The sequence below is a fragment of the Fukomys damarensis genome, unplaced genomic scaffold (genome assembly GCF_012274545.1).
Source record: "Fukomys damarensis isolate Sample0158 unplaced genomic scaffold, DMR_v1.0_HiC HiC_scaffold_7, whole genome shotgun sequence".
NCBI classification, from domain to species: domain Eukaryota; kingdom Metazoa; phylum Chordata; class Mammalia; order Rodentia; family Bathyergidae; genus Fukomys; species Fukomys damarensis.
In genome coordinates this window covers 24,873,771-24,886,427 of record NW_022900919.1, presented here as the reverse complement: position 1 = coordinate 24,886,427, position 12,657 = coordinate 24,873,771, and the positions used below count along the sequence as shown (strand labels likewise).

Sequence of the window (12,657 nt, the reverse complement as noted above, 5' to 3'; positions counted from 1 at the left end):
TTTGCTCTGCACCAAACAACACCCACCCAGCCTCTCCATCCCCGAGCTCATGCTCAGTAGCCCTGTGTCTGCAGTTCTTTGAGGGCAAGGAGCTGCGGCTGAAGCAGGAGTACTTCGTGGTGGCTGCCACACTGCAGGACATCATCCGCCGCTTCAAGTCCTCTAAGTTTGGCTGCCGTGACCCTGTGAGGACCAGTTTTGAGACTTTCCCGGACAAGGTATGTGGCCCGAGGGGGTGGGCTGCCCTCAGGTGCTTCCTGTGTCCTGGAGGACCTGGCAAGGGGTGGCAGGGACACCTTGCCTCAGGGTCCATCTTGTTGAGGCCCCCCTTCAAGCTGAGGGCCACGGGCATCATCTAGGTAGGACGGACTGGTGGCTCCCAAGGTGAAGCCCAGTGCACTCCATTCAAACAAAACTGCCACATCATAAGTGAGGGAACATTCCTGTGAGGCAGCCCAGCCCAGTAGCTCCTTGCACACCTGCCCAGGGCCCAGCTGGCCACAGGGGTCCTCCTAATTCCCTCCTGGAGTCCTGTAGGGCCTCAGGCTCCTCAGAACAGGCTGCCCGGCTCCTTCACACCTGGTGCTGCGCACACCCAGCCCCTGGGTGCCCACAAAGGATGAGGCCACTGAGGGTCCTGTGTGACTTGCAGGTGGCCATCCAGCTGAATGACACCCACCCAGCCCTTTCCATCCCCGAGCTTATGCGGATCCTGGTGGACGTGGAGAAGGTGGATTGGGACAAGGTGAGCAGGAGGCAGAGGAGAGGCAGTGGCCTGCCTGGACCGGGATGGGGTGATGGTGCCTTTCAGGGACCAAGATTGGGGCCTGCCCTCTGTGCAGTCCAAGCCAGCCATCGAATGGCTCAAAAGTTCTGGGAAGGCGGCTCCTCTTCCCTCAGGAGATCTGAGGACATCAGCCCTGAGAGTGCCGGGCCTTGGGATGGTACCAGGGGATGGACAGACATTCTGTGGGACGGTGACACAGAGGGGACAAGAATGCAGGGGTGAGAAGGGACAGGGACAAGATTCTCGTACTTTTTAGGGCTTCTTATGTATGTTTTGTCATCTTGAAGTTTAGTGAAGAAATCCAAAATGTTAAGTTTAAAGAAATGTGTAGTTTTTATAGACTTTTCTTATGGCTCAATTTACTTTGCTACTAGACTCTTGAGTGTATTAAGACTTTTTCAGGCTATAAAACCATGAAGCATTTTCCCCTTGTACTAGAGATTGGACCTAGGACTTTGCATTGCATCCCTGCCATACATAGATATTTTTAAATTATGTGACAAGGTCCTGCTGAGTTGCATGGGCTGGGCTCAAACTTGTGATCCTCCTGCCTCAGCCTCCTAAATAGCTGGATTCACAGGTATATACCACCCAGCCCAGCTGTAAAGCGATTTCTTACTCTACCTTATGGAGACCAGAGTTCCTCTCTGGTCTTGGGATGTGTGTGGCCCTGTCATAGAGTCCTTTGGCCCTGGCCAATGGATGACTGCTCAGTGGTCTGTTAATTTGTCAGTAAAAACTGTTCACAAGGAGGAAAACAAGGGCAGGTGATCCTGGGGTGCATGTTGGCATCATTCACACAGGTGTGGGCGCTCATGCATCGGGTCACATGGGCAGGAAGGGGCTCTGTGTAGGACTGAATGTAACCATGTAAACACACTTCTCTCCAACCACCAGGCCTGGGAGATCACCAAGAAGACCTGCGCATACACTAACCACACAGTGCTGCCTGAGGCCTTGGAGCGCTGGCCAGTGTCCCTGTTTGAGAAGCTGCTGCCACGGCACTTAGACATCATCTATGCCATAAACCAGAGGCACCTGGATGTGAGTGCTGCTGGCCTGGCAGGGTGGGCGTGGGTCCTACCAGGTGACAGCACAGCAGCTGACAGTGCTGCCTGGCCCTGCTCTCATTCCGGAGTGGGCTATAGTACTTGAGACTGACCTGGCAGCTCCACCTGTCCTTCCTCCATTATCTACGGGGCTCAGGTCCTGGGTGACTCTTATGCCTCTGTGGTATGTGTGCATGCGTGCACACATGCGTGGGGCCCTGGGCACAGCTGTCCCACTGAGTTCAGGATGGGGAGGCCCACATCCTCTGTGTAACCAGATGGTTCATCCCTGCCTGCTGAGTCCCAGTGCTGGGGTGGGGCCAGGGCCCATGGTCAAGACCTAGAGCGTATGGCAGCTGTTCTGGTCGTGCGAGCTCCGGGCACTGTATCAGCCCCACACTGCTCCCTCTCTCCTCTCTAGCATGTGGCTGCCCTGTTTCCTGGGGATGTGGACCGCCTGAGGAGGATGTCTGTGATCGAGGAGGGTGACTGCAAGAGGATCAACATGGCCCACCTGTGTGTGATCGGGTCGCATGCAGTGAATGGCGTGGCACGCATCCACTCTGAGATCGTGAAGCAGTCTGTGTGCGTGAGGCACCCACTGCCACCCCTTCCACCTGGCTGCCATAGGAGGCCCGCCCCATGTTCCTGCCTGAGTGGGTAGTGACAGGAGAGGCAGTCACCCCTGGCCTTTTTGGAGGCCTGCTGGCACTTCCAGTGGGCCTCATGACCCTGGTCCACCTGCTGGCTGGGTGCCCCAGGCAGCTATCTAGGGCCAGGGCTGGGTGGGCAGGGGCTGGGTAGGTGGTGATCACACTGGATGGAGACCAGAGATTCCTCCCTTCCCTTTTCCTTTCATCTAGCAAGACTGCTGATGGCCTTAACCCCATTGGTCCCTGCTGACATCTGTGCTCCAGGCTGGGCCCAGGGCTCTAAAGTCCCCGTGGCAGAGTTGGGGTTGGACTTTTCCCCAAAGCACAGCTGAGAAAACAACCCAGGGCTCAGGTCTGAAGCCTGTGAAGTGTTCAGGGCTGTGGCCTGGGTGTGTGCCCATCGACCTCTGGAGACAGCTGCATCCTCACGTGGGGGCAGCCCAAGTGTGCAGTGTACAACTTGCTTTGCCCACTGAGCGTCCCCACCCCCAGGGATTTTTTGGAAAGGCCTTGTGTTCTCTGGCTCACCTGGCTGGAAAAAGTGTTTCTGACAGTTCCATACTCTGTGTTTGTAGCTTCAAGGATTTCTATGAGCTGGAACCAGAGAAGTTCCAGAACAAGACCAACGGCATCACCCCTCGTCGGTGGCTGTTGCTGTGCAACCCAGGGCTTGCAGAGGTCCTTGTGGAGGTGAGTGGCTCAGCCTGGGTCCTGGGACAAGGAAGCCAGGTCTTCATGTGACCATCAGTGACCCAGGATGCAGCTTAGAGCCCTCCAGGCTGATGAAGAGGGACTTAGCCGTGCTGGGTGAGGTCATAAAACGGGGTTGGCCCTGAAATGCCACAGGATAGCCAGGCCAGCCCAGGTCAGAGGGCCAGGTGAATCCTGAAGGATGGAACTGAGGGAGGGAGGCTACAGTAGGGGGACCCCCAAGAAGACACTGGCTTAGGGACGTGAACTAGGCAGTGGGAAATTCCAGAGGGGGTCAGTCTGGGACCAGGGAGCAGGGACTGAGGGAGCTGCAGGGGTCTGTCTGAGCTGCGCAGGAGCGGCCCTGTGGGCAGGTCCCAGGCAGGGCAGAAGCCTGGTTGCATGTAGAAACTGGGCTGCAGTGAGTGAGCAGAGTCACCTTCCTCCCCCAGAGAATTGGGGAGAGCTTCGTCACGGACCTCAGCCAGCTACGCAAGCTGCTACCACTGGTCAGCGATGAGGCCTTCATCAGGGATGTGGCCCAGGTCAAGCAGGTGGGCTGCATGGCACTGGGGGGATGGGTGGGGGATGGGAAGACCTGGGGTCCTGGATCAGGCTGTCGGCTTTCCAGAAGGGATCACTGACCTGTGCAGGGCTCTTCATCAGGCTGCAAGTGTGCGGGCTGTATAATTCCAGCTCTGTCCTGGGAGCAGCCAAGAGCCTAAGCCAGGGACAGGCCCCTGGAGCCCCTAGATCTGGGACAGAGCTAGGGGGTCACATAACAGGGCCATGGTCTTAGCTCTGGGACAGCAGCAGTGCCTCCTCACTGCAGCTTGCTCTCTCGGTTCTAGGTTTGCTTTGCTTCTCCCTTCCTGTGCCTCCTCAAGCTCCTCCTCCTGCTGTCCCTGCCTTGCACCCCAGTCCCCCTTGTTCTCCTCCTGTTTGGCTCCAGGTCCTTAACTTCTGCCACCGTTGTCGAGCGCGCCCTTGTCCCCTTCTCCCTGATGCCAGCTCTGGTCCCGGACCTGCTGTCTATCCCTGGTGGTTGCTGAGGGCTGATTGTCTCCAGGGCGGGATGGGCCATGGGGCATCCAGGGACCTCAGACCCCAGGACAGCAAAGAACAGCACTGCTGTCATCCCTGCTTCTCCTAGGAAAATAAGCTGAAGTTTGCTGCCCTCCTGGAGAAGGAGTACAAGGTGAAGATCAACCCCTCCTCCATGTTTGACGTGCATGTGAAGCGCATCCACGAGTACAAGCGGCAGCTGCTCAACTGTCTGCACATCATCACCCTCTACAACCGTGAGTCACACCCAGACCTGGCCTCTCACAGTGAGGCCGTGTGCGTGCATGCTTGCTGTAGTGTTGGTGTGAAAGCACAGGACTACAAGGCTGGTTTTTGTATCCAGTGCAGTTTTTATGATGATCTGGTGATTTGCCTTGTTTGGGAAGATTTATGGAAGCATTTAATGTACTTAGAATCACGTATGTTGAGTTTATAATGTACCTTAAGTTGCTAGTGGACAATTATGAAAGCAAATGTGAATCAAAGAAACCCTATAAGTAAATGTGAGAACCATGCACGGTGGCACACATGTAATCCCTGCCCTCTGGAGGCTGAGGCAGGAGGATCATTGTGAGGTCAAGACCAACCTGCACTAAATAGTGAGTTCAAGGCCAGGCTGGACTACATAGCGAAACCATGTCTAAAAAAAGAAAAAAAAAGAAAAAAAAGAAAAAGTAAATGTGAACATTTGCTTGGTGAATTTGCAAAACCTTTGGAAAGAACTAGGTTTCTAGCATTTTGTGATAAAGTATTGCAAGGTGGAGGCACTGCAGAAACGCTTCAGGAATAACAGCCCTGGCTGATGGTGCCAGCCATGGCTTTCCCTCTTCCCTCCAGCACCTCTGGGTCCCTGTGCCTCTGTCCTGAGGGCTGGAGCTGCCTTGGTCATTTCTGGATGTATTAGTGGCTTATTCTTACAGTTGTGTCTTGGTGTTGACTACAGCCACTTGACTACCTACTACTGTATTACCTCAAAAAGTGTTTTTTTGAACCACACATTTTATCCTGGTACCCAGGGCCTCAGAGTGTGCCAGGCAGGTGCTGGGGCTGAGCTGCACCCAGCCCTGAAACGCGTTTGGGACATGTGCCGGGCCCTTCTGCCTTGTTTCTTCTGCCTACTTTCTGCACATGCTTTGGCAGAGCCTCTTCAGATCTCTGTGTCTCCTCCTTACCCCGATGTCCTGCATTTCAGGCCTGTGGTCTGTGTGGTCCTCCATGGTGTGAGCTTTCCCTGGAGGTCGGATCTGCCCGACAGCCATGCCTTCTTAGTGCCTCTCCCCTGCCCAGGCTTCCCAAGGCCCCCCAGCCCTTGCTTCCCTGGCCCCTGGTTAGCAGTACTCACCCTGCCATGCCCAGCCATATCCTGAGACTTCCTCATTGCCCAGGACTGGAGCCCTATTCCAGGGTACCCCCTTGGGACACCAGGACCCTGAGACCCTGTCCCCTACCTGCCGGTGACCTAGCAGGAGTTATTATGTGACCTAGAATTCCCATATTTTCCTGTTTCCTTGATTTGGTGAACATTTTGTGTGTGGGGTTTTTGGTTTTGTTTTGTTTTTTATATAGTTGTTTTATTTAATTTTTTTTTTTTTTGGTACCGGGGATTGAACTCGGGACCTTGCATTTGTAAGACAGGGAGCAGGACCACTGAGCTAAATCCCTGGCCCTTTTTGTTTTTTAAAAAAGGGTCTCTGTGTGGCCCAGTCTGGTCTTGAACTCCTGAGCTCAAGCGGTCCTTCCTCAGTCTCCCAGATAGCTAGGATTATAGGCATGCACCCCTATACTCAACTCATTTGTTTTTATTTTGTCCTTTTCTCTGTGGTATTGTTTGGTTTTTAGAATTGGGGCTCACCCTGGCTTTCTAGCTGGCTGGCATCGCTTTTGAGTTTCACCCCCATTATCCCTAGTTCAGACACTCTCAGCTCAGTGGAAGCCTGAGGACCAAGGCCCTGGGCTGATGTGAGTGGCCTGTGTAGGCAGCTCTCTGTGGAAGAGGGCTTGGGCCCATGTTGTACATCCCAGTGGCATGAATGCATGGAGAAGAGGCCTTTCCACTTCCTCTTGGCCAGGAAACAGTGACGGAGCCTGGGGTTCTAATGTCCCCTCCAAGGTCATATGCCAGTGACCTTCCTTGCTCCTCTGAGTCCCACTGCCCAAGTGTCACCATCTCCCAGGAACACCACAGGCACCAAGGGCACAGGGTTTTGGGAAACATTTCTAGGCCGGCACACACCATGTCCCCTGGGTGGGGGGGAACAACCAGGGTCTCAGACCCCCAAGGCTGATGAGGTCACACCCATGGTGCCAAGGCCTCAAGGTCTCAGCTTTCTCTCTGCATCTCAAACTAGGGTGTTCAAAGGATGTTTTTAAAAACATGGGTCCTTGTCACATACTTGGGCCTCAGTAATGGTGGCCAGGACAGATGACCTGGGCCAGGCCTCTTGGGGACTCTGGTTTGGCCTCCCCAAGCCTTTGGCGGTAGTGTAACTACTCCAGATGCCAGGCAGGATGCTGTGGAACAGAAGCACAGTGAGGGCCAGGCTTGGCCCCCAGGTGGCAGGTTCCTAGGCAGGTATGGGACCATGGCTGTGTGCTGCTGCCACCTGCCAGAGCCCCAGGGCTGCTCTGGGTCCCTGGTTGCTTTAGCTTAGGGTCACCCCACTGTCTCATGTGAATCTCTTGTTTTGCCTGCAGGAATAAAGAAAGACCCAGCTAAGGCCTTTGTACCCCGGACTGTGATGATTGGGGGCAAGGTGAGGTGACTTCCTTAGCTCCTCCTTTTGGTACTGAGCCCAGGGTGCACTCAGTGGGTGGCTGCCTGCTTGGAAGCCAGGGTCCTGTGTGGACTTGCCTCGACAGGAGGGTGCCAAGTGTGTCCTGCTCAGCCCATGGCCTGGCCTTGGTCAGCACATGAAGGCTGGATGCGGCTCTTTGAGGGAATGGCCTCAGGTCCTATGCAGATTGCTTAGTGCAGTGGTGGTGGGCCTAGGGCACACATCTGCAGAGGGCAGTCTGTATCACCAAAAGCTCTGAAAGGCTCGTCACTGCTCTCTTGTATGTCACTCGCAGCCGTCCTCAGCTCCAGCCCACTTACCACACCATCTAGCCTCTGCCCACCATCAGCTACATTTTAAGCACATTTTGGACATTAGCATAATTTTGTTTGTATCTTGGTTCTAAAGTCCATACAAAATTTTTTAAAATATTAAGGACAAATATAAGTCAAGAGAAACAGGAAGAGCTGTAGAAATAGATAGCTTACCCAGACTACCAAACGATGGGAAAGTGGGTTCCAGGCTGTCTCTGCCTCCATCAGTAATGATCCCTCCAGAACTAAAGCCGTTGGGCTCTTAAACATTACCACATGGTCATGCATCCATACACCTAAAATGCATCCTGTCAGGAGTGGCCATCTACTCTCCAGGACCACATTCCCACTGTCACAGAAGCTACATGTACTAGTGGGTTTTTTTCGTTTAGACGAGGCCTCCCTGTGTTGCCCAGGATGGCTTCAAAATTCTGGGCTCAAGGGCCAGTAATTTGGTTCAGTGGTTCCTCCACCTGCCTCACAAGCACAGGGACCTGAGTTTGATCCCAAGTACCAAAAAAAAAAGAAAAGAAATTCTGGGCTCAGGAGTCCTAGGGATCCTTCCACCTCATCTGCCCCAGTGGGACTAGTGGCCTGTGCCACAGCACCTGGCTGTTAACATTTTCTTGCTTCCAGTGCTGGGGATGAACTGAGGGCCTCACACTCCAGGCAAGTGCTCTGCTACTTGCCAAACCCTCAGCCCCACTGTTTTTTTGGTTGTTTTGGTTTTGTTTTTTTGAGACAAGGTTTCACTCTGTACTCCAGGATGGCCTTGAACTTTCAGTTCTCCTGCCACAGCCTCCTGAGTGCTGTGATTATTAGGCATGCACCACCATGCCCGGCCCTCTCACTAATATTTTTAATCGGGGAGATGAGGGCCCTCCTTGAACTGATCTGTGTCTTTTAATTTTAATCATAAACCTCCTCCCCCCCCTTTTTTTTCAATATATTTGTTGTAGAAATTGGTTCATTTGCTGTCCCAGGCTGTTTTCCTAAGGACATCCCCTGGTGTGTTATAGCGAATTCCTTAGGATTTGTATTTCCTGTAAGTTGATGTTCTCTTACCTGGTGATTTCTGAAATACCAATGGGAATCAGAGTGTCTTTGGAGGCTGACAGATCCCATGGGTGAGACAGCCATTGAGCACTGGGTGGCAGCCATGTTCTCCCGCCCATGAGCCACACTACCGCTGGCTTCCAGAGTCTGTGTCTGGCCTGGTGTCTGCCCTTGTGTCTCAGCAACCCACACAGCCCTGTTGGCCCTGGGCAGAGCATTGCACATGAAAGCCGTCGCCTGCCTCTCTCTGCAGGCAGCTCCTGGCTACCACATGGCCAAGATGATCATCAAGCTGATCACGTCTATCGGCAGTGTTGTCAATCATGATCCAGTTGTGGGTGACAAACTTCGAGTGATCTTTCTAGAGAACTACCGCGTGTCCCTGGCCGAGAAAGGTAGGCTGGAGGCCTATGCCTCTCCTGCTACGGTAAGCAATGCTGTGCATGGGGCCAGCATTGTCCATGGGGTTGGGGAAGGTTCCTAGAAAACGCTGGGACACTTGGCACTTTTTCAGGTCAGTATCTTGGACCCCTTACCTCAGTCAGCCCCGCCAAAGAGGGGAGCCCTACAAAGGCAGAAGCCACTAGGGACAAAGGGCTGGCTGCCTAGGATCACTCGCCAAGGATCTGGGAGAGGGAATGCAGTGGATGGAGACGGTGAGGCCAGGCTAACCTGTCTCCTGCCCGCAGTGATCCCAGCTGCCGACCTGTCACAGCAGATCTCCACTGCAGGCACCGAGGCCTCAGGCACTGGCAACATGAAGTTCATGCTCAACGGGGCACTCACCATTGGCACCATGGATGGTGCCAATGTGGAGATGGCTGAGGAGGCAGGCACGGAGAACCTCTTCATCTTCGGTCTGCGGGTAGAGGAGGTCGAGGCCCTGGACCGAAAAGGGTGTGTGTCCCCTCTGCATCAGGGCACATGGGGAGGGGCCAAGGTGGGCAAGTGGCACAACCTCCAAAAGCACAAAGCAGATGCCTCCCAGCCACCACTCGGGTTTCTGTGACAGTCTCAGGGTCCCGCCTGAGGGCAGCTCCCCCTGGCAGTGGGTCACTGCTGGGGTATAGGCACTGAGCAGCCCACCTCCCCACAGGTATAATGCCAGAGAGTACTACGAGCGCCTGCCTGAGCTAAGGCAGGCCATGGACCAGATCAGCAGCGGCTTCTTTTCCCCCAAGGACCCAGAGTGCTTCAAGGACGTGGTCAACATGCTGATGTACCATGACAGGTGGGGCCCTTCCCTGCAACCCACCGTATCCACCCCTACTGTGGAAAAGACCAGTTCACGTGAGGTGAAGCCCTTCCACCTCGGCCCACAAGACCTTGTGATGGGCCAGCAGAGTCACTGTCATGGCAAGGACTAGACCATGCAGAGTGAGACAGGTCAGTGTGCTGTCCAGCACTTGGCCTTGGAGACTCCCATGTGGGTGGGAGACCCTGAGGCAGCCATGTTCTCAGGAGGCCAGAAGAAGGAGCTCAGGAGGCAGGCAGGGCAGTAGGAGCTGGCCAGGTAGTGGAGACTCACTGGGTTAAAGTGGAATTAACAGCTGACATGGTATAGTCAATCTCTGGCCACATGACAGACTGGGCACACCATGTCTCCCTGTGGCTAAAGCTGCTTTGACCAGGGCTCAGTTCACCTCCCTCCTGCTGCTGCCTTCTGGTTACCTCTGCCTTTGGGTCACCTGTGCCTACAGTCGGGCCAGGTTGTCCCCTGCCAGGGTCTGTGGTGGGGACTTGTGAACTTGCACATCTGGTACAATAATGACAGAAATACATTCCTATACTTCTAACTCCTACATTTTTGTCCAGAACATCAGAAACTGCAAATAAGCTTTTCCTGTATCACTGGTTCTGATTTGAGAACAGGTGGATATATGAAGGCTTCCAACAGAGTGCCTGGGTCCTGGGCCTGTGCAGCCCCACAGCCTGTAGGTTCTGCACTGCCAGTTCCTTAGAGGCACCCCAGGTCAGAATGTGACTTCATTAGGACATGAGTGTCACTACACAGAAGCCCTAGGCTGGATGGACCTGGCCTCATGAGGGGCAAGGCCTGGCAGGTGGTGATCTCTGGCTGTGGGACTGTCCCTGGGACCACATGACAGGCTACCTGGGCAGGGCTACTGTCACCTGCCATCTGCTCAATGTCCTGTCCCTGTTCAGGTTCAAGGTGTTCGCAGACTATGAAGCCTATGTGCAATGCCAGGCGCGGGTGGAGCAGCTGTACCAGGTGAGGCTCGCAGGCTGTGGCTATAGGAATAGGCCAATGGGGCTGGGGAAGCAGTGTTCTCATTAGAGCCACAGAGGCTTGGAATTCCAGTACCCTTGGCATTAGTAAGTCACTGGTGGGCCTAGTCACTCTTTGTTCTTGCACTGTGGGGCTCTGGCAGGACCCTCCCCACCCCCACCCCCACTCAAAAGGGCTTTGCTCCCTCCTGGAGCTTGCTGGAGGCCAGGGCAGCTGCACGGCCCTGGAGGAAAGCAGTGAGAGATTGAAGCCCTGGTGAAGACGGCCACCCCACAGATGCTGGGTCTACCTGTGCTGCTTTTCTAGTTGTTTGTCTTGGGGTTGTGCACTGTGCCTGTGAAATACAGGCTTTCAGGGGCAAGGACCTTCCTGGCTCTTTGGCCTTATACCTATCCTTCAGTAGCTTTTCTAGTCCCAAGAGGCCCTGGTCCATGGAACCACTTTTCTCATCACATGGTTGTTCCCCTCCTTCCACCCTGTTCCAGGGTTCAGAGCTCATTGGGGATAGTTCTGAAGTTGCTGGGCGCCCAAGACTGATCAGCCTCTACTTTTTCTGCAGAACCCCAAGGAGTGGACCAAAAAGGTCATCAGGAACATCGCTTGCTCGGGCAAGTTTTCTAGTGACCGAACCATCACTGAGTATGCGAGGGACATCTGGGGTGTGGAGCCCTCTGATCTGCAAATCCCACCCCCCAACATCCCTAAGGACTAGGTGCCCCTCAAGGTGGGGCCGAGGGCTTTTGTTGGGCTGAGTTTGCACATCATGCCAACATTTAAGCACTTTGCCAGCAGTCAGAGGTCCCTGCTTTTCTCCATGCTGTGTTCCCTAGAGGGGCTAAGGGGTGGTTTTGAGGGTTGGGCAAAGAAAGGAGGTGCTGAAGAACCTGTGATACCCTCCTGGTTTCTCCTAAGAAAGTAGAGCTTGAAGTATGGATGCTGCAGTCAGCCCCACAGAAGGTGGGCTGCCTTTGAGTCCCAGAAACCTTGTACAAGTACTGTTGTGAGTAGAGGTCTTTTGTTTTGAGTCTCTTGATTCTGGGGTCTGAGCAGGTAGTTGTGGTGAAGGCTGGGGACCTATTTTTTTCATAGCACCCAGGCCACTAGAAGCAGCTTCTCCAGGCATCACCTTTACAACAGCCCATTCTCTGTCCCCTATCCTGGGCTGTGCACCTGGCACATGGTCCAAAGACAAGGTGCACACTGCCTTTCATAGCCATCCTGGTGCCATGTGGGTGCTTGGGACTCGCTGGGAGTAGCCTGGGGGACCTCCATAGAGGCCTCAGTCAGGACACGTCTAGCTGATACAGGGTTAGTTTTTATTTTTTCAAAGGAAAATATCACAAGGAAATGGAACTATGTGCAGCCTTCTCTCATTAAACACTTGGTTAGTTTGTATCTAGGGGAGGCTGGCTGGAGGTGGCTCAGCCACTGTACCCAGAAGAGAGCGGTCTGTCCTGCTTCAGGCAGTGCCTAGGTGCAGTTCCTGACACGCACACCAAGGCCAGGCTCCATTCTTCCCGATTCCTCCAGTATAGCAGCCTGGTTTGCAGAACAGGTTGTGGCTCAGAGGGTCCACTTCTGCTCGCATTCAGGGCAGAATCTGATGCCCTGCCTGTCACCATCACTGTGAATTGTTGGATCACTCCTTCAGAGAGGCTCCATCACCCTGCATGTTGGAGCTGGGCTCTGGGAAGGCTATTCTGTACCCTAGACCTGCTGGGAAGGGCTTTACAAGAACCACTGGGGTCTTCTGTGGACCACAGTCACCTGCTGCGTGTGCCATGGCTTGGTGTTGAGGCTGTGCTCCCTGACCTGCTGTGCTGACCCCACCCCCTCCATGCGTGCTTCCTGCCTCCTGTGAGAAACTGATTAAACCTCTGTGCCCGTGGTTGGTTGGTGTGCCTTCTGTCTCACAGCACATAGTGCTTCCAGGTTCCTATGGGAGTCCAACCTTGTGGGAATGGGAACACTCTCATCTGGGCAAAGTATTTGCATTTCTAGTGCAAATCGTATTGGTC

General features: G+C 54.2%; 1 protein-coding gene across 1 annotated transcript in view; it reads left to right on the top strand.

Annotated features, from left to right (window-relative positions):
- Nucleotides 1-11,491, top strand: part of Pygb (glycogen phosphorylase B) — a gene marked incomplete at its 5' end in the record, with an annotated part of 28,608 nt that extends 17,117 nt beyond the window's left edge. The window contains 13 exons of the mRNA XM_010625626.2: nt 75-218; nt 653-745; nt 1,685-1,831; nt 2,258-2,421; nt 3,065-3,179; nt 3,632-3,733; nt 4,333-4,480; nt 6,939-6,997; nt 8,642-8,783; nt 9,078-9,285; nt 9,485-9,619; nt 10,555-10,621; nt 11,199-11,491. Coding sequence (XP_010623928.1) covers nt 75-218; nt 653-745; nt 1,685-1,831; nt 2,258-2,421; nt 3,065-3,179; nt 3,632-3,733; nt 4,333-4,480; nt 6,939-6,997; nt 8,642-8,783; nt 9,078-9,285; nt 9,485-9,619; nt 10,555-10,621; nt 11,199-11,351 — 1,677 coding nt within the window. The remainder of the gene's footprint in view (nt 1-74; nt 219-652; nt 746-1,684; nt 1,832-2,257; nt 2,422-3,064; nt 3,180-3,631; nt 3,734-4,332; nt 4,481-6,938; nt 6,998-8,641; nt 8,784-9,077; nt 9,286-9,484; nt 9,620-10,554; nt 10,622-11,198) is intronic.
- Nucleotides 11,492-12,657: the final 1,166 nt, after the last annotated feature.